Source organism: Somniosus microcephalus, chromosome 2 (assembly GCF_052327205.1).
Source record: "Somniosus microcephalus isolate GS21.2 chromosome 2, FLI_Smic_1.0, whole genome shotgun sequence".
NCBI classification, from domain to species: Eukaryota; Metazoa; Chordata; class Chondrichthyes; order Squaliformes; family Somniosidae; genus Somniosus; species Somniosus microcephalus.
In genome coordinates this window covers 8,180,213-8,202,119 of record NC_140988.1, presented here as the reverse complement: position 1 = coordinate 8,202,119, position 21,907 = coordinate 8,180,213, and the positions used below count along the sequence as shown (strand labels likewise).

General features: G+C 45.9%; 1 protein-coding gene across 3 annotated transcripts in view; it reads right to left on the bottom strand.

Annotated features, from left to right (window-relative positions):
• The window catches only part of stpg2 (sperm-tail PG-rich repeat containing 2), a 587,893-nt gene that overhangs the window by 491,104 nt on the left and 74,882 nt on the right, over positions 1 to 21,907 (bottom strand). For all 3 annotated transcript variants that reach the window (XR_015080793.1, XM_086006436.1, XM_086006423.1), the window contains exon 6: positions 21,701 to 21,809. Coding sequence is in view for 2 of the 3 variants with exons in the window: in XM_086006436.1 (XP_085862562.1) it covers positions 21,701 to 21,809 (109 nt within the window). In the remaining variant the exon portion in view is untranslated. The remainder of the gene's footprint in view (positions 1 to 21,700; positions 21,810 to 21,907) is intronic.

Sequence of the window (21,907 nt, the reverse complement as noted above, 5' to 3'; positions counted from 1 at the left end):
GGGAGGGAATTCCAGAGCTTAGGGCCTCGGCAGCTGAAGGCACGGCCGCCAATGGTGGAGTGATGAAAATCAGGGATGCGCAAGAGGCTAGAATTGGAGGAGCGCAGAGATCATAGGGGGTTGAAGGGCTGGAGGGGGTTACAGAGATAAGAAGGGGTGAGGCCATGGAGGGATTTGAAAACATGCAAGAGAATTTTAAAATCGAGGCACTGCTGGACAGGAAGCCAATGTAGGTCAGCGAGCACAGGGTGGGCGGGGGGGGGGGGTGGTTGCGGGCAGTGATGGGGGAACAGGACTTGGTGCGAGTTACGGTATGGACAGCAGAGTTTTGGATGAGCACAAGTTTACATGTTTTGGAGCATCCTGAGGACAAAATACAACATCATAAATGCAAGTTCCTTCCCTCCTTCCTACACGACACACTATGTCAATCTACAGCTGAAGCTCCTGCAGTGTAACCAGTATAACATGTCTCGATCTCAATAACCAGGTTAATGCAGCAACAGCAAAATCGTGCAATGCAGATTATCGAATCATTAAATAGTACAGCACAGAAGGAGGCCATTCGGCCCATCGAGTCTGCGCCGGCTCTTTCGAAGAGCAATCCAGTTAGTCCCGCTCTCCCTGCTCTTTCCCATATCACTGCAATTTTTTCTCCTTCAGGTACTTATTCAATTCCCTTTTGAAAGCCACGATTGAATCTGCCTCCACCACTCTCCCAGGCAGTGCACTCCAGATCCTCACCACTCGCTGTGTAAAAAGGTTTTTCCTCATGTCACCTTTGGTTCTTTTGCCAATCACCTTAAATCTGTGTCCTCTGGTTATCGACCCTTCAGCCATTGGAAACGGTTTCTCTTTATTTACTCTGTTATAACCCTTCATGATTTTAAACACCTCTATCAATAGATGTGCCATTATACTACTAGGTGTATTTTCCAGGCCACCAACTAGTGGGAAGGATGTAGAGGAGCAAATTTGCAGGGAAATTACAGAAAGGCGCAAGAACTATAGAGTAGTGATAATGGGGGACTTCAACTATCCTAATATAGACTGGGATACTAATAGTGTAAAGGGCAGAGAGGTGGAAGCATTTCTGAAGTGTGTTCAGGTGAACTTTCTTGATCAGTACGTTTCTGGCCCAACGAGGAAGGAGGCATTGTTGGATCTGGTTCTGGGGAATGAGGTAGGTCAAATGGAGCAAGTGTCAGTAGGGGAAAATTTAGGGAACAGTGATCATAGTATCATAAGGTTTAGATTAGCTATGGAAAAGGACAGGGAGCAATCTACAGTAAAAATACTTAATTGAAGTAGGGCCAGTTTCAGGGTTGAGAACGGATCTGGCCCAGGTAAATTGGAATCAAAGACTGGCAGGCAAAACTGTAATCAAACAATGGGCTGCCTTTAAAGAGGAGATGGTTCGGGTACAGTCGAGGTACATTCCAACGAGGGGGAAAGGTAGGGCAATCAAAGCCAGAACTCCCTGGATGATGAAAGAGATAGAGAGTAAGATGAAGCAGAAAAAGGGAGCGTATGACAGATGTCAGGTTGCGAATACAAGTGAGAACTAGGCTGAATATAGAAAGTTCAGAGGGGAAGTGCAAAAGGAAATAAGAGGGACAAAGTGAGAGTATGAGAATAGACTGGCAGCCAACATAAAAGTCTTCTATACGCATATAAATAATAACTGGGCAGTAAGGGGTGGGGGGGGGCCGATTAGGGCCCAAAAAGGAGACTTACGCATGGAGGCAGAGGGCATGGCTGAGGTACTAAATGAGTACTTTGCATCTGTCTTCACCAAGGAAGAGGATGCTGCTATAGTCATAGTGAAAGAGGAGGTAGTTGAGATACTGGATGGGATAAAAATTGATAAAGAGGAGGTACTAGAAAGGCTGGCTGTACTTAAAGTAAATAAGTCACCAGAACGGCATGGGATTCATCCTAAGATGCTGAGGGAAGTAAAGGTGGAAATCGCGGAGGTACTGGCCATAATCTTCCAATTCTCCTTAGATACGGGGGTGGTGCCAGAGGACTGGAGAATTGCAAATGTTACACCCTTGTTCAAAAAAGGGTGTAAAGATAAACCCAGCAACTACAGGCCAGTCAGTTTAACATCGGTAGTGGGGAAGCTTTTAGAAACGATAATCTGGGACAAAATTAAGTCATTTGGACAAGTGTGGATTAATTAAGGAAAACCAGCACAGATTTGTTAAAGGCAAATCATGTTTAACTAACTTGATTGAGTTTTTTGATGAGGTAACAGAGTGGGTTGATGAGGGTAATGCAGTTGATGTGGTGTACATGGATTTCCAAAAGGCGTTTGATAAAGTGCCACATAATAGGCTTTCCAGCAAAGTTGAAGCCCATGGAATAAAAGGGACAGTGGCAGCATGGATACGGAATTGGCTAAGTGACAGGAAACAGAGAGTAGTGGTGAACGGTTGTTTTTCGGACTGGAGGAAGGTGTACAGTGGTGTTCCCCAGGGGTCGGTTCTAGGACCACTGCTTTTCTTAATATATATATTAATGACTTGGACGTGGGTGTACAGGGCACAATTTCAAAATTTGCAGCTGACACAAAACTTGGAAGTACAGTGAACAGTGAGGATGAGAGTGATAGACTTTAAGAGGACAGAGACAGGCTGGTGGAATGGATGGACATGTGGCAGATGAAATTTAACGCAGAAAAGTGCGAAGTGATATATTTTGGTAGGAAGAACGAGGAGAGGCAATATAAACTAAAGGGTACAATCCTAAAGGGGGTGAATGAACAGAGAGACCTGGGGGTATATGTGCACAAATCATTGAAGGTGGCAGGGCAGGTTGAGAAAGCGGTTAAAAAAGAATACGGGATCCTTGGCTTCATGAATAGAGGCATAGAGTACAAAAGCAAGGAAGTTATGATGAATATTATAAAACACTGGTTCATCCTCAACTGGAGTATTGTGTCCAATTCTGGGCACCGCACTTTAGGAAGGATGTGAAAGCCTTAGAGAGGGTGCAGAAAAGATTTACCAGAATGGTTCCAGAGATGAGAGACTTCAGTTATGTGGATAGACTGGAGAAGCCGGGGTTGTTCTCCTTAGAGCAGAGAAGGTTGAGAGGAGATTTGATCGAGGTGTTCAAAATCATGAGGGGTCCGGACAGGATAGAGAGAAACTGTTCCCACTGGCAGAAGGGTCAAGAACCAGAGGACACAGATTTAAGGTGATTGGCAGCAGAGCCAAAGGCAACATGAGGGAAAACCTTTTTATGCAGCGAGTGGTTAGGATCTTGAATGCACTGCCTGAGAGGGTGTTGGAGGCAGACTCAATCGTAAATTTCAAAAGGGAGTTGGATAAGTACCTGAAGGGAAATTAATGCAGGGCTACGGGGAAAGGGCGCGGGAGTGGGACTAGCTGAAGTGCTTTCGCAGAGAGCTGGCACGGGCTCGATGGGCCGAATGGCCTCCTTCTGTGCGGTAACCATTCCGTGCTTCTATGATTTTGTGAGTGCCAGACAAAAGAAATATCACCAGGTATTCTAAATGAGAAGCTGACGATTTGTGACGCTGATCTCGGGTACGGATCAGATTTCCCTGTTGGCAAAGCCAGTGCCAGAAAGCAGCTGTATTTATTCAGGACTGTCAACTGGCGTTCTCGTGAGGAACATGTCGCTGCTGTCAGTTAATTAGTTACGTAGCTCATGTAGTGGTTGCCATGTGTTCATCAATCCCCAGTATCCTAACTAAAAGGGTTAAATTAGGAGGACAGGTTGCATAGACGAGGCTTGTAGCTACTCGAGTGGAGAAGATTAAGGGGTGACCTAATCGAAGTGATTAAGATGATTAAAGGAGTTGATAGGGTAGAGAGAGAGAGAAACTATTTCCTCTGGTGGGGGAGAGTCCAGAACAAGGGGTCAGAACCTTAAAATTAGAGCCAGGCTGTTCAAAGGTGATGTCAGGAGGCACTTATTCACACAAAGGGTAGTGGAAATCTGGAACTCTCTCCCCCAAAAAGCTGTTGAGGCTGGAGGTCAATTGAAAATTTCAAAACTGAGATTGATAGGTTTTTGTTCGGCAAGGGCATTAAAGGTTACGGAACCAAGGCGGGTAAATGGAGTTAAGATGCAGATCAGCTGTGATCTAATTGAATGGTGGAACAGGCTCGAGGGGCTGAATGGCCTCCTCCTGTTCCTATGTCTGCTTTCAGACCCTGAAAAGACTCCCATAGAATACTATTAGCACTGTCATGAATCTTACCATTCATGTAGAAATGACTCATGGTATAACACTGGGCGGCCAGCTGGTGGCGCTGTCCCAGGAAAGTATAAATACTCGGGCGTGGGCCCAGCTTGCTCAGGACGTTTTTGTAACCAGGAACTAGTGATGTAACTAGAAACTCCTGGTTGTGAAACAGTTGATTAAAACCTTGTTTTATACTCAAACCAAGTGCTCAGTAGTTTTCTTACGTCAAGCACCTCCTCCTTTCCTTTAAAATTCTGATTGCTTCTTTTTATTAGTCTGCTCAATTAAATATGCGAGCGTAGATGCATTTAAGGGGGAGCTGGATAAACACATGAGGGAGAAAGGAATAGAAGGATGTGCTGATGGGGTGAGATGAAGAGGGGTGGGAGGAGGCTCGTGTGGAGCATAAATTTTTAAGAATATTAAAGAAGTCGATAGGGTAGATAGAGAGAAACTATTTCCTCTGGCGGGGGGGGGCGGTCCAGAACAAGGGGGGGGCGTAACCTTAAAATTAGAGCCAGGCCATTCAGGGGATGATGTCAGGAAACACTTCTTCACACAAAGGCTGGTGGAAATCTGGAACTCTCTCCCCGGTGAAATGCCAGTTTTTACACCCCGACCCCCTCCCCGCCCCCACCGATATTACTCTCTGTTGACTTCAATGGAGAGTAAAATCCGGGCAGGGTGTAAAACTCATGGGGGGCGGTGGCGAGATGGATGATGTCAGAAAGAGAGGCTTTGCTGATTTGGGCTTGGCCTTGGCCCTCAGTTTTTCCACCTTCTTGGCCACCTTTACCTTTCCGCCTGTGGCCTTCTTGGGGCTCTTGGGCTGCTTGAACTGTATAAAACACTAGTTAGGCCGCAGCTAGAGTACTGCGTGCAGTTCTGGTCACCACATTACAGGAAAGATGTGATTGCACTAGAGAGGGTGCAGAGGAGATTTACAAGGATGTTGCCTCGGCTGGGGAATTTTGGCTATGAGGAAAGTTAAGAGTTCATGCAAGGTGAAGCATGGCAGGCTGGTAAGGAAAGTTTTTTTTTATTCGTTTATGGGATGTGGGCATCGCTGGCAAGGCCAGCATTTATTGCCCATCCCTAATTGCCCCCGAGAAGGTGGTGGTGAGCCGCCTTCTTGAACCGCTGCAGTCTGTGTGGTGAAGGTACTCCCACAGTGCTGTTAGGGAGGGAGTTCCAGGATTTTGACCCAGCGACGATGAAGGAACGGTGATATACTTCCAAGTCAGGATGGTGAGTGACTGGGAGAGGAACTTGGAGGTGGTGTTGTTCCCATGCGCCTGCTGCCCATGTCCTTCTAGGTGGAAGAGGTCGCGGGTTTGGGAGGTGCTGCAGAAGAAGCCTTGGTGAGATGCTGCAGTGCATCTTGTAGATGGTACACACTGCAGCCACGGTACGCCGGTGGTGGAGGGAGTGAATGTTTAAGGTGGTGGATGGGGTGCCGATCAAGCGGACTCCTGGATGGTGTTGAGCTTCTTGAGTGTTGTTGGAGCTGCAACATGGGGATCAAGCAGGTTGTAGAGGTCAGGTGGAGCAAAACCATGGAGGGATTTGTGACCAAGAGCAAGGATTTGAAGTCAGCGGGTTGGGAGATTGGGAGCCAATTGAGGTTGACAAGGACGGAGATACGATGGACAAGCGAGACTTAGTGCGGGAAAAATGCGGGACGAAGGAGTTTTCGCTAAGCAGATATTTTGTAGGCTGGATCTCAGGAGGCCAGCAAGGGGGAGGGCAGAAAAGTCACGAGTGGAGGTAACAAAAGCACGGGTAAGGATTTCAGCAGCGATGGAAAGGGTATGGGGAGGTACGGTAGAGGTAAGTGATGCTGCAGAAGTGATCTTGCTCATGGATAGCTCACGGTCAAACTGGATGAGGCTGCACAATGTTGGGCTTAAGCAAACAGCCAGGGAGTGAGATATGGATAGGGGCAAGAGTTTTGCCAGCAGTCGAACAGGATAATCTTGCCCGTGTTAATTTGGGGCAAGTTATGCTTGGCTTGACATCAGAGAAGCAATCTGATAGAACCACAGTGGCCACTGAATCGACGGCAGTGGTAAAATGGGGGTCATCTGCCTACATGCCATCTCATGCCTATGGGAGACATTGCCTAAAGACAACATACAAAACAAGGAAAAGATGGGCGTCGAGGAAGGAACCTCAGAGCACTTCTGAGGCGACTGTGCAGAAGCAGGAGATGAAGCCATGACTACAGAACCAAGAAAGGGCAGAGTCTCGCAGAGATGGACCATGGAGGAGAGAGAGTGAAAGGGTAAATCGAGCGATTGGCCATGCCAAAAGTTGAGAAGTGGTTGCAGGAGAACAAGAAGGGATAGCCTGCCGAAGTAAGAGCCAAAGATGATGGCGTTGCCAACTTTACACGGGACGGGTATGGGTGTCGTAGGCAGGGCAGAAACTGGGTTGAAGAGAATCAAGCTGGGAGCAGTGGGAGAGGTGGGTGAGGAGTTAGGTGGCGACAACACACTCAAGGGCCTTAGAGGAAAGTGAGACTGGCAGTGGGGTGGAGAAGATAGAAGAAACAAGGATGGCCTTTTTTGGAAGAGGGAGGTGACGGCAGCAGTACTGAAGGGAAGGGGAATAGCTCCTGTGCAAAAGCCAGAGGTCAACAGTTTCACAAGTACAAAGCAAGGAAGGGTAGTTGTGTGGGCGGGTGAGGGTTGAAGAAGCAGAAGGTGCAACTCATGGACGACACAAGCCTGATAAGAGCTGGGCAAGCGATGGGAGAGAAGCTACGAAGTGAGATGGGATCGGATGGGATTCAGAGGGAGATTATTCACAAAAACAGACTAGAAAGTATTCACAAGAAAGCATTTCCAAAACACCACAAAAGATTATTAAAAACTTCACATTATCAACAACTGTGACTAGTTTTTTTTGATGATTAATAAAAATGTACATTTGACCATTGTTGCAGTGGCAGCCAAGTAGTACATCATAACAAGAGATCAAAGGCAAAATCAATAAAAATCTAATAACGTGGCAGTTTAATAAAGAATTGCGCATTATAAAATGGCTCAGTTGCAAAGCCACAATTCATCAGAATAAACAAAATAAACCGGGGTCAATCACTGGTACGGTAACCAAGGTAAACCTTACACGGTGATTTGTTAACCCCACGTGACCACTTACATACCAGGATACCTGATATCCATTTCTCTTGCCATTTGTGCCCAAGTACCCAACACTGATCCACGACTTAGCTCAACAGGTTTCATTGCGTCTGAGGCAGCTATGAGCCTGTTGTGCTTAGTAACTGATCCATTCCGCTGCGCATTTCAACGGAATACTTGAGGCCGCTCGCATGCCGACAAGGTGTTCCCAACGCAGGAAGGGACAGCGGCCGCGCCTTAGTTAACATCGGGAATGAGAAGGTATTTCCGAAGGGCATTGGCTGAGACTTTGGTTGAGATCGAGTGGGTCTCAAGCCGATGTGTCCGCACAAAGATTTCCAACACAGGCAGCAGTGCTAACAAGCAGGTCAAAGAGGGTCAAAAGAATTCAACTTCCAGGTAAGAAAACAAACCCAAAATTCCAAATTCCACTAAAAGAGTTTTCTCTCCTCCGTGGGTGAAGTTTAATGATAAAACAGATGGAGTAAGCGAGGCGAGGCAATTAGAAAAGGTTAATGGACATTTTCATAAATTATAATCTTGTTTCTGCCTTAAATATCTAAGGAAGTTAGCTCGCTCGCAAACAAAAAGACAACTGTTTGCTAAGACTTGCTGATTTGTTGGCATGATGTGGTTGACATTGGCAAGACCACGTTTATTGCCCCGAGAAGGTGGTGGTGGGCCTGCTCCTCAAAACTGCTGCCATCTTTATGGTGACGGTGATCCCATGATGGTGTTAAGCAGGATGTTGACCCAGTAACGGTGAAGGAACAGAAGATGACCAAGTCAGTTTGGTAGGTGGCTTGGAGGAGAACTTGCAGGTGATGGTGTTCCCCTGAAATTTATCATGGCATTGCTGCTCTTGTTCTTCTTGGTGGCAGAGATCATGAGGTTGGGGGGGGTTGTCCAAGTACAGTTGATGAGTTGTTGCAGTGCCCCCTGTAGATGGTGCATACTACAGCTAATGGTGCAGTGGATGGATATTGAGTCCAGTGGCAGGGACTGCTCTGCTTGTTGTCTTTGAGCTTCCAGTGTTGTTGCAACTAGACCCATCAAGGAATATTCCACAAAAAGGATTTGGATCCAGCAACAATGAAGGAATGGCCGATATGTGTCCAAGTCAGGGTGATTTGTAGAAATGGGGCTCCCTCTGGTGTTAAAGGTCATCGTTCTTAAGCTGTCTTCAGAAACAAAATCTAGCGCCCATTTAACTTATTAATACTGTTGGCTTCCGTGGGTATCACAGAACTTTTTTTCTCAACTCTGTTGCAGTTACTATTTTTTTCGTGGAAAGTGGCTTCGCTAGGAACCATACTTAAGTCCCAGTTATAGTAGCCTGGGACTTTTATTTTTTTAATTCATTCACGACAAGGCCAGCATTTATTGCCCATTCCTAATTGCCCTTGAGTGCTCTTGAACCGCTGCAGTCCGTGTGGTGAAGGTACTCCCACAGTGCTGTTAGGGAGGGAATTCCAGGATTTTGACCCAGCGACGATGAAGGAACGGCCGATATATTTCCAAGTCAGGATGGTGTGTGACTTGGAGGGGAACTTGGAGGTGGTGGTGTTCCCATGCGCCTGCTGCCCTTGTCCTTCTAGGTGGAAGAGGTCGCGGGTTTGGGAGGTGCTGCCGAAGATGCCTTGGCAAGTTGCTGCAGTGCATCTTGTAGATGGTACACACTGCAGCCACGGTGCGCCGGTGGTGGAGGGAGTGAATATTTAAGGTGGTGGATGGGGTGCCAATCAAGCGGGCTGCTTTGTGCTGGATGGTGTCGAGCTTCTTCAGTGTTGTTGGGAGCTGCACTCATCCAGGCAAGTGGAGAGTATTCCATCACACTCCTGACTTGTTCTGAATGGGGGTGAACACTGTCGAATCATCAGCTAACAGCCCCACTCCTAACATTATAGCACAGAGACAGTCATTGATGAAGCAGCTGAAGATGGTTGGTCCAGGGAATGCTGTTCTGAGGAACTCCTGTAGCAATGTCCTGGGACTGCAATGATTGGCCTTGACAGTCATGATTATCTTCCTCCAGCCAGACCTTGAGCTGTTTTGCGAGGGCCTATTGTGCCATACTCAGACAAATGCTGCCTTGATGTCACAGACAGATAGGGCTCAATTTTCCAAGCCCCGAGGAGGCGGGTTTGGAGGCGGGAGTGGTGGGAAAATTGCAGAATCGGGGGGGCAGGAACCCATCCCGCCCCCAACCCGCCTCCATGCCAATGTCCGAGGAGGCGGGGACCCGACATGTGCTGGGAGCTGCCTCCCCGAGCCGGGAAGAGGATTAGTGCCAATTAGCTGCCTGTTAACAGGTAGTTAACAGGCAGTTTTTTGCCTAATCCCTATTTTTAGCCCAGAAGCGTGGGCTGTCCGACGGCTCCGAACCACGCCAAGTTAGCGAGGCGGACCGTCGGTCTGCAGGGGTTGGAGGGTTCGAGATGTCCGGTGTTCAGGTGAGTGATGGGTGCATGTGTGCAGAGGTAAGTGTGTGAGGTAAGTGTAAAGTGTTTTAATAAGTTTTACTTCCCTTTATTTTCTCCTGCAGGCTTCCTCCCTTCAGTTCTCGGGAGTCCCTCAGCTCACCGGCATAGAAAGCAGAATGGCCGCTGAACTGTCAAAAGCTGCAGCCTCTGCTTTTTGGTCTGGAGAGCTTTCTAACTGAGTCTGAGTAGAAGGACTCAAGTTAGAAGACAGATTGTCAGTGTTTGACCGCTTCACAGAGCTGTCAAACGCTGATTTTTCATCTGTCAAAAGCTCTTGACAGATGAAATGTCAATCGCTGATGTCACCAGTAACCAGGTGTCCCTTAATTGGTCTGCTGAGCCCCGCTGGGCGGGCTTAACAAGGTCAATCAAGGGAAAATAGTGTGGGTTGGCCACAAGTCGATGGAGGCGGGACTACAACCCAAAAAGTGGGAGTCCTGCCTCCAAAAGCTCCCCATTGACAAAATCGAGCCCATATTCTCAGCTCTCCCTCTGGCACTCAGCTCTTGTGTCCATGTCTGGATCAAGCCTGTGATAAGATCTGCAGCCAAGTGGTTCAGTTGGAATCTGAACTGAGCATTGGTGAGCAGGTTATTAGTGAGTAGGCAGCACTAGGAGTGTGTACCATCTACAAGATGCACTGCAGCAACTCGCCAAGGCTGCTTCGACAGCCCCTCCCAAACCCTCGACCTCTACCACCTAGAAGGACAAGGGCAGCAGGTGCATGGGAACACCACCACCTCCAAGTTCCCCTCCAAGTCACACACCATCCTGACTTGGAAACATATCGGCCGTTCCTTCATCGTCGCTGGGTCAAAATCCTGGAACTCCCTCCCTAACAGCACTGTGGGAGCACCTTCACCACACGGGACTGCAGCGGTTCAAGAAGGCGGCTCACCACCACCTTCTCGAGGGAAACTAGGAATGGGCAATAAATGCTAGTCTTGCCAGTGATGCCCACATGAATAAATAAACAAAAAACAAAAAAAAAACTTTACAACACTACTGATGATTGTGAGGAGGCTGATCAAGGGGTCAGTGGTTAGATTTGTCTTGGGTTTTTTGTGGATAGGACTATCTACATATCTGCATCCCTTATTAAATCCAGCACTGGTTGTGACCACATTGTGGATGTTTGGAGAATTGCCACTCAGTCCAAAAAGTTCATATTGGCCCAGAACTTGGTGTCGGGGGCTTGCCGCGCGTGCAAGCCCCCGATGTGCACTTACCCGGCGCGCCGACATCTGAAACCTGGCCCGCAGTGGATTTCCTGTCAGTGGCCCGGTTCTGATGTCGGCGCGCTGTGCTAACCTGACCCAGCGGCGTAGTTAGTGCGATGTGCCGGCTGGGATCAGGTGAGCACTGTTCAGCCAATCAGGGGAGGGGAAACTTCATTCATAAGTTTGAGAGTAAGAACTGTCAAACTCATGAAAAGTACTGCACCCCAAAACACTACTTAAACTTTAAATAAAATTTAAAAAAAACATCCCAATCATTAAATTAAGCATAAATAAGTTTAAAAAAATAATTTAAACAATAATTTTCTTTTTTGAAAAAAATAAATTTTTAATAAAAAGGGTCTAAAACTAAACTTACCTTATTGTAGATTCTTTAAAATAATAAACCTGTGGGAAAAAAATTCTAAATTGCACTAAAACACCACTTACCTGTAAAAATAAATACTTACGTGTGCTTTTTACAAGCGCAAAGACCAGAGGCCTTTACACATGCACAAATCCCCCAAAACAGAGGAAATCCAAGACGCACGCGCTGCCCCCTACAGCGCACGCGCTAGCCTCTTCAACTCTTGGGTTGGAGGAGAGGAAATGCCGGTTTTCAGCGCATGCGCTGTGCATGCTGAAAACCGGCATTTCCTCCGGCCAGACGCGCGAGTACCCCTTCCGTACTCACGCGTTTGGGGAGGAATTACTGCCCCAATGCATTTCAGTCACTATATCTAAAAAGCCTTGTTGGGAAAAAAAAGGATTCACAAAATCTCCATTCGGCCACTTGAACTAAGCTTTGCATACTCAACATCCCGCATGAATGAAATATTAGTCATTAATCCCAGTTGTGTGCCAGGTTAGGTTATTGAACAGTGCAAAAGTAGCACTATTTTAAGCAGGTCTTGTTACAGGTTGGGTTAGATTCAGACCAGTTTCCTTTTGATAATGCTAACAAACTTTGGATTGGACTGAAACTTTGGAAAACAAAGTGACATTTTGATTTGGGTTGGTTATCTGCTCCAATATTGACTCAATATAGATTGATTCCTGGGATGAGAGGGTTGTCCTATGAGGAGAAATTGTGTAGAATGGGCCAATACTCTCTGGAGTTTAGAAGAATGAAAGGTGATCTCATTGAAACATAAGATTCTGAGAAGGGTTGACAGGGTAGATGCAGGGAGGATGTTTCCCCTGGCTGGAGAGTCTAGAACCAGGGGTCACAGTCTCAGGATAAGGGGTCGGCCAGTTAGGACTGAGATGAGGAGGAATTTCTTCACTCAGAGGGTGGTGAATCTTTGGAATTCTCTACCCCAGGACAGTGACAGCATAACACAAAGAATTCGACCCAACACAATCGTCGCTAAGCAAAAGGAAAAATATCTGTCATATTGGGCAGAAACAACAAAAACCCAAAGCAAACTCAATTGCTACTTGGCCCTAAACAGACAATACAACATGGCTGATTACCTGACCATGGTAAAGGATAGCAAACTGAGAAAAACTTTGACAATGTACAGACTTAGTGAACATAACCTGGCGATCGAAAAAGGTAGACACAGACAGACCCGGCTACCAAGAGAGGACAGGATATGCTCTCACTGCAGTCAGGGAGTGGTGGAGACAGAGATGCACTTCCTCACAGCTTGTAGAAAATATCAGGGCATAAGGGAGAATTTCTTCCCAAAATTCACAAAAATATGCCCGGATTTCAGAAATTTGAATGACGACCAAAAACTCCCATACCTACTAGGGGAAGAGAGAAATTGTATAACACTAGCGGCACACTATGTTACAGCTTGCCATAAACAGAGGGACAACCACTAAATATAAGAAAAGAGTATATATAAATTATATGAAAGTATATTTATACACTCAGGGATATATCTGTTTATACACTGTATGGATAGATCTGTATTTTTGTGAACAAACATGAATGTTTTTCGATGCTTTGGCAACATAAGATGTAACTTGTCATGCCAATAAAGCGATTTGAATTGAATTGAATTGAATTGAGTATATTCAAGACTGAGATCGATAGATTTTTGGACTCTAAGGGAATCGAGGGATATGGAGATCGGGCGGGAAAGTGGAATTGAGGTCGAAGATCAGCCATGATCTTACTGAATGGCGGAGCAGGCTCGAGGGGCCGAATGGCCGACTCCTGCTCCTATCTTCTATGTTTCTATGTTTCTATCAGCCATGGTCTCATTGAATGGTGGAGCAGGCTTGAGGGGCCGTATGGCCGACTCCTGCTCCTATTTCTTATGTTCTTAATATAAGCCAATAATGTAGTGGTACCACCAAGTGTCTCTTACTTACTGTACATAATTCCCTTTAACTATGTTTATTTAGAGTTTGCATGTACGGGGCGTTGCCCCTTTAATAATGCGACCTAACGCGATGACGTCGTGTCACACATCACGTGACTACCCAAATGCGGGCAAACGCGATGACGTCACGTCGCATATCATGTGACCGTCCTAAGCGCGGGCAAATGCGATGACGTCACGTCGCACATCACGTGACCGCCCCAAGCGCGGGAAAACGCGATGACGTCACAACGCAAACGACCGGACTGCCTAGTCAGTCCTCGTGGCGTCCCCGTCGGGTGAAGACCTGCTCCACGGCTCTCCTGCATCGATCTCTGTTCTCTGCAATTCGTCGAATCTTACATTAAAGACCTATTTGATTCTTCTCCTGAGTCGACCTCAGTTATTAGTTAGGAATACATCAATACCTACATTGGTGACCCCGAATTCCTACATCGGTGACCTCCGACATTGGTGAATTCCTACAATAAAATGTTTGTTCATAGAAAAGAGAAAGATCAAAATGTGCTCCTGGGTGAACTCTGTTCAAGCCAGTAGATATTTTAAGTGAAACCAAACTCATCTGAGAGGAGAGTGAAACAAACATTTGCAGTTTGAAAAGTTCAAGAAAGCCAAGACAACAGATAAACCATCAAATGGGAGATTTTTTTTTTAAAAGACAGTAATGTGCAAGTTTTTATGCAACGAATATCAAATTATTTCTGTGCGATTTTTTTTTGCTGTTTTAATAATTAATACTGTAATTCCAAATCTGTAGTTTAGTGTCACTGTAACAGCTGGGGATTGAAGCACAACTGATATCTGGTGCAATCACAACACTGAGAAAATGTTTTTTGTCATTTTATCGATAATTAGATTGGCATATCAAGGGCGTTCAAATTGGCTTGTAAATAGAAGAGATGGATTTGAAAGAGTTTTAAAACAAGCCAAAATAAATTATGTATTACATTAAGACTGCTATTGCAACAAAGCAATTAACTTCAGATATTTCAAAATCAAAACGACAATGAATAAAGTGATTAAGGACTTTAAAAAAAAGAGCTTTGTATTGCTTTTGTAATTGAACTTGACTGCAAAAAAAAGTTAACATTTAATTTCTCCTGTCCTTCTGGTTACAAAAGGTAAAATGTCCAAGGTCTTAAAAATGTAATCGAGAATTTAAGGTGTCCATAAGTAGGTAACTCATAAAGAAAGACTTGCATTTCTAGAGCGCCTTTCACGATCTCAGGACGTCCCAAAGCGCTTTACAGCCAATGAGGTACTTTTGAAGTGTAGTCGCTGTTGTAATGTAGGAAACGTGGCAGCCAATTTGCGCACAGCAAGCTCCCACAAACAGCAACGTGATAACGATTAGATAATCTGTTTTAGTGATGTTGATTGAGGGATAAATATTGGCCCCAGGACACCGGGGAGAACTCCCCCCTGCTCTTCTTCGAAATAGTGGCCACAGAATCTTTTACGTCCACCTGAGGGGGCAGACGGGGCCTCGGTTTAACGTCTCATCCGAAAGACGGCACCTCCGACAGTGCCGCGCTCCCTCGGTACTGCACTGGGAGTGTCAGCCTAGATTGTTGTGCTCAAGTCCCTGGAGTGGGACTTGAACCCACAACCTTCTGACTCAGAGGGGAGGGTGCTGCCCACTGAGCCACAATGGCCGGCACTCACGCATAAATATTCTGGATTAGGATCTGCAGGCGTGCCAAGAGCAGATAAGCCCCAACCAAAATTGTCACATCTATACGCATTCATTCACATTCTTCATAAACACACATTCCATAGAATGACCAACACAGAAACAGGCCATTCGGCCCAACAGGTCTATGCCGGGGTTTATGCTCCACACGAACCTCCTAAACCCAGCTAAAAGGACTCACTGACGGCAAGTCTGTGTTTGGGCTATAGCCAAAGCAACTTTTAAGATGTCGGTGCTCATGTTAGAAATGGGAGTACATCTGATTTGCAGAGAGCGCAGACCTCTAAGTATCGTGCTGTGGTCTTATTTCACACAGGTTAGCAGTGTTGGCTGCTAAACGTCTCTGCCTTGTATTGGAATATAAGTTTGAGATTTATTCTACGCTACCTTAGGTGTCGCCATTTAAAAAAAAATCATTGGCACATACATTGCAATGCCAAAGCAATGCATCAATCAGATCCCATCTCCTTAAACTGGCACATGTAAATGATTTTCAAATGAAATGCCCTTATAACAGGGGGGAAACAAAAAGGGAAAACACAACAGTCCTTTTATCCAATTGTCATGGTTTAATACTGCGCAGATCTTAAACTGGAACTGCCACCTATTGAAATATTACCATATTACGGTTGACTTAGTTTAATTATACTGGAAAACACACAGCTATTTCATGCTGTCAAAGAGTACTATTCTGGACCAGATTGATTAAAGTACATCAATTGATAGTCGGCACGCTATATATAGCACATGGATCACTTTTCCTTATCTTTCTAGGTAGTGTACTGTGCAGTATGAATTTTTTATAACTTCACATCAACACTTAGCTTTAATGTTAAGAATATAAGAATTAGGAGCAGGAGTCGGCCATTCGGCCCCTCGAGCCTGCTCAGTCCTTCAATAAGATCACGGCTGATCTTCGACCTCAACTCCACTTTCCCGCTTGATCCCCTTTTGACGAGGGGATGTTAATCGATCAGGATGCCAAGGCCTTGCAGAGGGGATTGACCAGAATGGTACCAGGGATGAGGGACTTCAGTTATGTGGAGAGGCTGGAGAAGCTGGGGTTGTTCTCCTTAGAGCAGAGAAGGTTAAGGGGAGATTTAATGGAGGTGTTCAAAATTATGCAGAGGTTTGACAGAGTAAACAAGGAGAAACTGTTTCCACTGGCAGGAGGCTTGGTAACCAGAGGACACAGATTTAAGATAATTGGCAAAAGAAGCAGAGTGAAGGTGAGGAGACATGTTTTTACGCAGCGAGTTGTTGTGATCTGGAATGCACTGCCTGAAAGGGCGGTGGAAGCAGATTCAATAGTAACTTTCAAAAGGGAATTGGATAAATACTTAAAAAAGGAAACAATTGCAGGGCTATGGGGAAAGAGCAGGGGGAGGAGTGGGACTGATTAGAGAGCTCTTTCAAAGAGCCAGCACAGGCACGATAGGCCGAATGGCCTCCTTCTGTGCTGTATGATAACATGGTTCATAGGTGCCCTTAGAATTCCAATGGTAAGTGTACTACCCAATGTGCAATTGAACAACATGAAGCCCTGGTCTGTGCTGACTTAGCTGGGCTCAGTCAGGGAAAGCAGTAGACTGATCAAATCTACAAAATATTCCAATGTTCTGTGCACATCATCCACCTGTAACATAATCTCCCAGTCACCATTGCTAAAATAGAATCATAGAATCACACAGCACAGAAGGAGATCATTCGGCCCATCGTGCCTGTGAAAGGGCTCTCCAATTAGTCCCACTCCCCTGCTCTTTCCCCACAGCCCTGCACATTTTTCTTTAAATATAGATTTTGCAGAAGTTGAACCTGAGAATTTGTTTTATATTTTAAAACTTCCAAAGGATGTTCAGTACTGAAGTTCATTACAGTACAACAACAACTTGCCTTTATATGGCGCCTTTAACGTAGTAAAATGTCCCAAGGCGCTTCACAGGAGCGATTATCAAACAAAATTTGACACCGAGCCACATAAGGAGATATCAGGACAGGTGACCAAAAGCTTGGTCAAAGAGGTAGGTTTTAAGGAGCATCTTGAAGGAGGAGAGAGAGGCGGAGAGGTTTAGGGAGGGAATTCCAGAGCTTAGGGCCCAGGCAGCTGAAGGCACGGCCGCCAATGGTGGAGCGATTAAAATCGGGGATGCATAAGAGACCAGAATTGGAGGAGCGCAGAGATCTCGGAGGGTTGTACGGGCTGGAGGAGGTGCCGGAGATAGGGAGGGGGCGGCGAGGCCGTGGAGAGATTTGAGAACGAGGATGGGATGAGGATTTTAAAATCGAGGTGGTGCCGGACCAGGAGCCAATGTAGGTCAGCAAGCACATAATCACTGGCTGTAAACACACATGTTGAATTCTACAGTATTTCTAAGTCTAACACTCATAATATTACTTCTTTATGCTGCCAACAGCAAATCTTGGGAAGCACGTCATATAAATAAAAAATTCCACCTGCTGTCGTGAGTCGAAGGGTCAATCTTTATTTTCAGCGTTCATAGCACAGAAGTTCATGCACCAGCAGCGCATCTCAGGAATTTTCATAATGAGGGTCAAAAAATATCTATTTTTTTTAAACATTTAGTTAAATTTTTTCTTATTTACATCTTTCCTCTTTTATCAAGTAACTCTGCAACTATATTCAGTGTGCTTAAGGATAACCTCCTGGTAAAATCTTTCAAAAGTTCAGGGGGGAAAAATTCCGTTGTTAGCGCCGTAAGAGGGCGCTCGCTAATGGGGCGCAAAGCAACTAGCGCCCGGGCGCGGCGATATTTGCGCCACTCGCAAAATTAACTAGACATTTTGCGGCTGCGCTAAACACTACCGCCACGCGATCTCCTGCACTGGCAGATCGTGACGTCAGTCGAGCGCGCAACGCCCCCCGGTAGCGCCCCGGACCGGATAGTGAGTGGCGCCTCCCCCCTCCGCCTTACCGCCTGCCGCTAGCAACAACAGGTTGAGGGGAGCGTTTTGCCAGTCAGGAAGGGACTGGGGGAGCGTTATTTAAAGGCGACCGCTTCCTGCCGTTTTTTTGTTGGTGACATTTTTGCACCACGCATTCTGAGAGAGAGAGAGAGAGAGAGAGAGAGAGAGAGACTTCTGGAGAGATTCAACGCTGTGTGAAGGAGTTTTGGGTACTGAGCAGTACTTTGCAGGTGCATTTTGATTTGCCCTTCCTTGCTTCGCCAGCGCTCTTAGGTAGCGCCTCGCTCCTCGGCCTTTGCGCCTTAAGACAGGTGTGAAGCGCCTGATTTAGCGCTCCAATCACCTCCAGGGGCGATAAAAGCCAAGTTTGCCGTCGGAGGCGATAATTAGCGCCAGGCGCTAAACTTTGCGCACAGCCGATAATGGTGCCCCAAATGGGGCGATACTGAATTTATCCCCCCAGGACTTTTATTCAAAACCTCCCTTCTAACAGTCCTTGCAGAGCTTGCAATCTGGTTGAAGTGAACAAACATTTGAGATCTCTCAGCGTGAACACAAATAAAAGAAAGCAACCAATGCAAGTATTTAGAATGCATTAAAAATATATGAAGACTCCACTTTGAAATGTGGCACTGTTCCACTTGTCACGCCTGCAATATGTTGTAAATAGCCCCTTGAACATAATAGCCTACATTAGTTCTTTCCTCAGGAAAGTTACTTCAGAAATAGTTGAGGAATTCATGCTTTACATTGTTTTTGATGTCTCATGCGAAAAAATACAAATTCTGATTACAGTCCCCAATTCAGTTCTCTGAAGAGTAGTTCTCAGTAGAGAAAAAGTACTTGAGAAACGAATTGGACTAAAAGCCAACAAATCCCCTGGACCTGACGGCCTACATCCTAGGGTTCTAAAAGAGGAGGCTGCTGAGATAGTGGATGCATTGGTTGTGATCTTCCAAAATTTCCTAGATTCTAGAACGGTCCCAGTGGATTGGAAATTAACAAATATAACCCCGCAATTCTAGAAGGGGGGGGGTGGGGGGAAGAGAGAAAACGGGGAACTACAGGCCAGTTAGCCTGACGTCAGTCGTCGGGAAAATGCTGGAATCCATTATCAAGGAAGTGGTAACAGGGCACTTAGAAAATCATAACATGATTAGGCAGAGTCAACATGGTTTTATGAAAGGGAAATCGTGTTTAACAAATTTATTAATGTTTTTGTGGATGTAACTAGCAAGGTAGATAAAGGGGAGCCAGTGGATGTAGTATATTTGGATTTCCAAAAGGCATTTGATAAGGTGACACATAAAAGGGTGCTACGCAAGATAAGGGCTCATGGGCTTGGGGGTAATATATTAGCATGGATAGAGGATTGGTTAACAGACAGAAAACAGAGAGTAGGGATAAATGGGTTATTTTCCAGTTGGCAGGCTGTAACTAGTGGGGTGCCGCAGGGATCAGTGCTTAGGCCTCAGCTATTTACAATCTATATTAATGACTTCGATGAAGGGACCGAGTACAATGTATCCAAGTTTGCTGACGATACAAAGCTAGATGGGAAAAGTAAGCTGTGAGGAGGACACAAAGAGCCTGCAAAGGGATATAGACAGGTTAAGTGAATGGGCAGATCAAGTATAATGTGAGGAAATGTGAGGTATTCACTTTGGTAGGAAGAATAGAAAAACAGAATATTTTTTAAATGGTGAGAAACTATTAAATGTTGGTGTTCAGAGAGATTTAGGTGTCCTCGTACAGGAAACAGAGAGAGTTAGCATGTAGGTACAGCAAGCAATTAGGAAGGCAAATGGCATGTTGGCCTTCATTGCAAGGGGGTTGGACTACAAGAGTAAAGAAGTCTTGCTACAATTGTACAGATCTTTGGTGAGACCACACTTGGAGTACTGTGCAAAATTTTGGTCTCCTTATCTGAGAAAGGACATACTTGCCTTAGAGGCGGTGCAACAAAGGTTCACTGGATTGATTCCTGGGATGAGAGGGCTGTCCTATGAGGAGAGATTGAGTAGACTGGGCCTATACTCTCTGGAGTTTAGAAGAATGAGAGGTGAGCTCATTGAAACATACAAGATTCTGAGGGGGATTGACAGGGTAGATGCTGAGAGGCTGTTTCCCCCTGGCTGGAGTGTCTAGAACTAGGGGGCATAGTCTCAGGATAAGGGGTCGGCCATTTAAGACCGCGATGAGGAGGAATTTCTTCACTCAGAAGGGTTGTGAATCTATGGAATTATCTTCTTCTTCTTAGGCAGTCCCTCGGAACCGAGGATGACTTGCTTCCACATTAAAAATGAGTTCTCAGGTGACTGATGAGTCCAATGCGGGACCTACAGTCTCTGTCACAGGTGGGGCAGACGGTGGTTGAAGAGGCGGGTGGGTGGGGTGTTTGGGTTGACGTGCGCTCCTTCTGCTGTTTGCACTTGGCTTCCGCTTGCTCCCGGCGAAGAGACTCGAGGTATTTGGTGCCTTCCCGGATTCTCCTCCACTTTGTACGGTCTTGGGCCAGGGATTCCCAGGTGTCGGTGGGGTTGTTGCATTATCTACCGCAAAAGGCTATGGATGATGAGTCTTTGAATATATTCAAGGCTGAGATAGATAGATTTTTGGACTCTCGTGGAATCAAGGGATATGGAGATCAGGCAGGAAAGTGTAGTTGAGGTCAAAGATCAGCCATGATCTTACTGAATGGCGGAGCAGGCTCGAGAGGCCGTATGGCCAACTCCTGCTCCTAATTCTTGTGTTCTTACATTCTTATGTTCCCCGCTGCTTCTAGCTTAGTGAAACGCTCTAGTTTGAGAGCTAGCAGCAGCTAGGGCACTTTGAGGTGAATGGCCTCCTTCTGTGCTGTCGTTTTAATGATTCTGTGGTAAGTTTACAACGTGAAGGTTCCCCCAATTCACATTTTTACTCCAAGGGATCACAGGTCTAACGGATGTACACAACAGCAAGATTCTTACCGGTGCGGCAGAGGTTCCTCGCCCGATGTTCAGGCTTCAGCAAGTTGCTGGGCCAGAGAGTTCTACTTCCCATCTGTGGTGTGCTGTAATCTCCTGGGACAACCTGATGCCGAGATCAACAGGGGTGGTGGGGGGGGGGCCGATTTTAAACTAACCCGCCCCGGTCGGGAAACTTGATGCAATTGGATTCAACGTTGGTTTCAGACCCTGCCCGATTTTTACTCGCCATTGATGTCGAGGTGGGGGGGGGGGGGGTGTAAAAACCGGCGTTCCACCCAATCCCATGGATTTCCCGCCTGGAGAATTAGGTTAAAATTCCCACCCCCCCCGAGCTCTGAGTGCCTGAAGTGGGGGAGAGCAGTCACTTGCTCTGAAACGGACATCATCCCTCACCTTAACCAATTCTTAACGGCCGCACTGCACAATACCCAGATTTATTGCTATTATTACATGTCACGGGAAGACTGGCTTTTACATTTTTTGACAAAGAGGCTATTGGAATTCATGACATGGCTGACATTTGTGTAATGAATGCGCACGGTGATATAACAAATTGTCGTTGTTTGTTACGTGACAGATTGAATCATGTAACTGATTCAAGCTGCTCTGCTGCACAGTTAAAAGTGCAACAGAAGCTGAATACCACGCCTACAGACATGAGAAATGAAAAAAAAAAGCACCACCAGATTCTCCAATGATTTTCTTTTACCTTCTTTTCCTCCTCTTGTACCACCGCTTCCAGATATCGGGGAACATAAGACTCGTACTTTTGATCTTTATTCTTCATGTTCAGGTTTTCACAAGTAAAGGTGCTTTCCCTAAAGCACAAAAACAGGGCAGGTATTTAACTAATGGTTTTGATTATCTCGTGTTGATATCTATATTGCACAGAAACAGGCCATTCGGCCCAACTGGT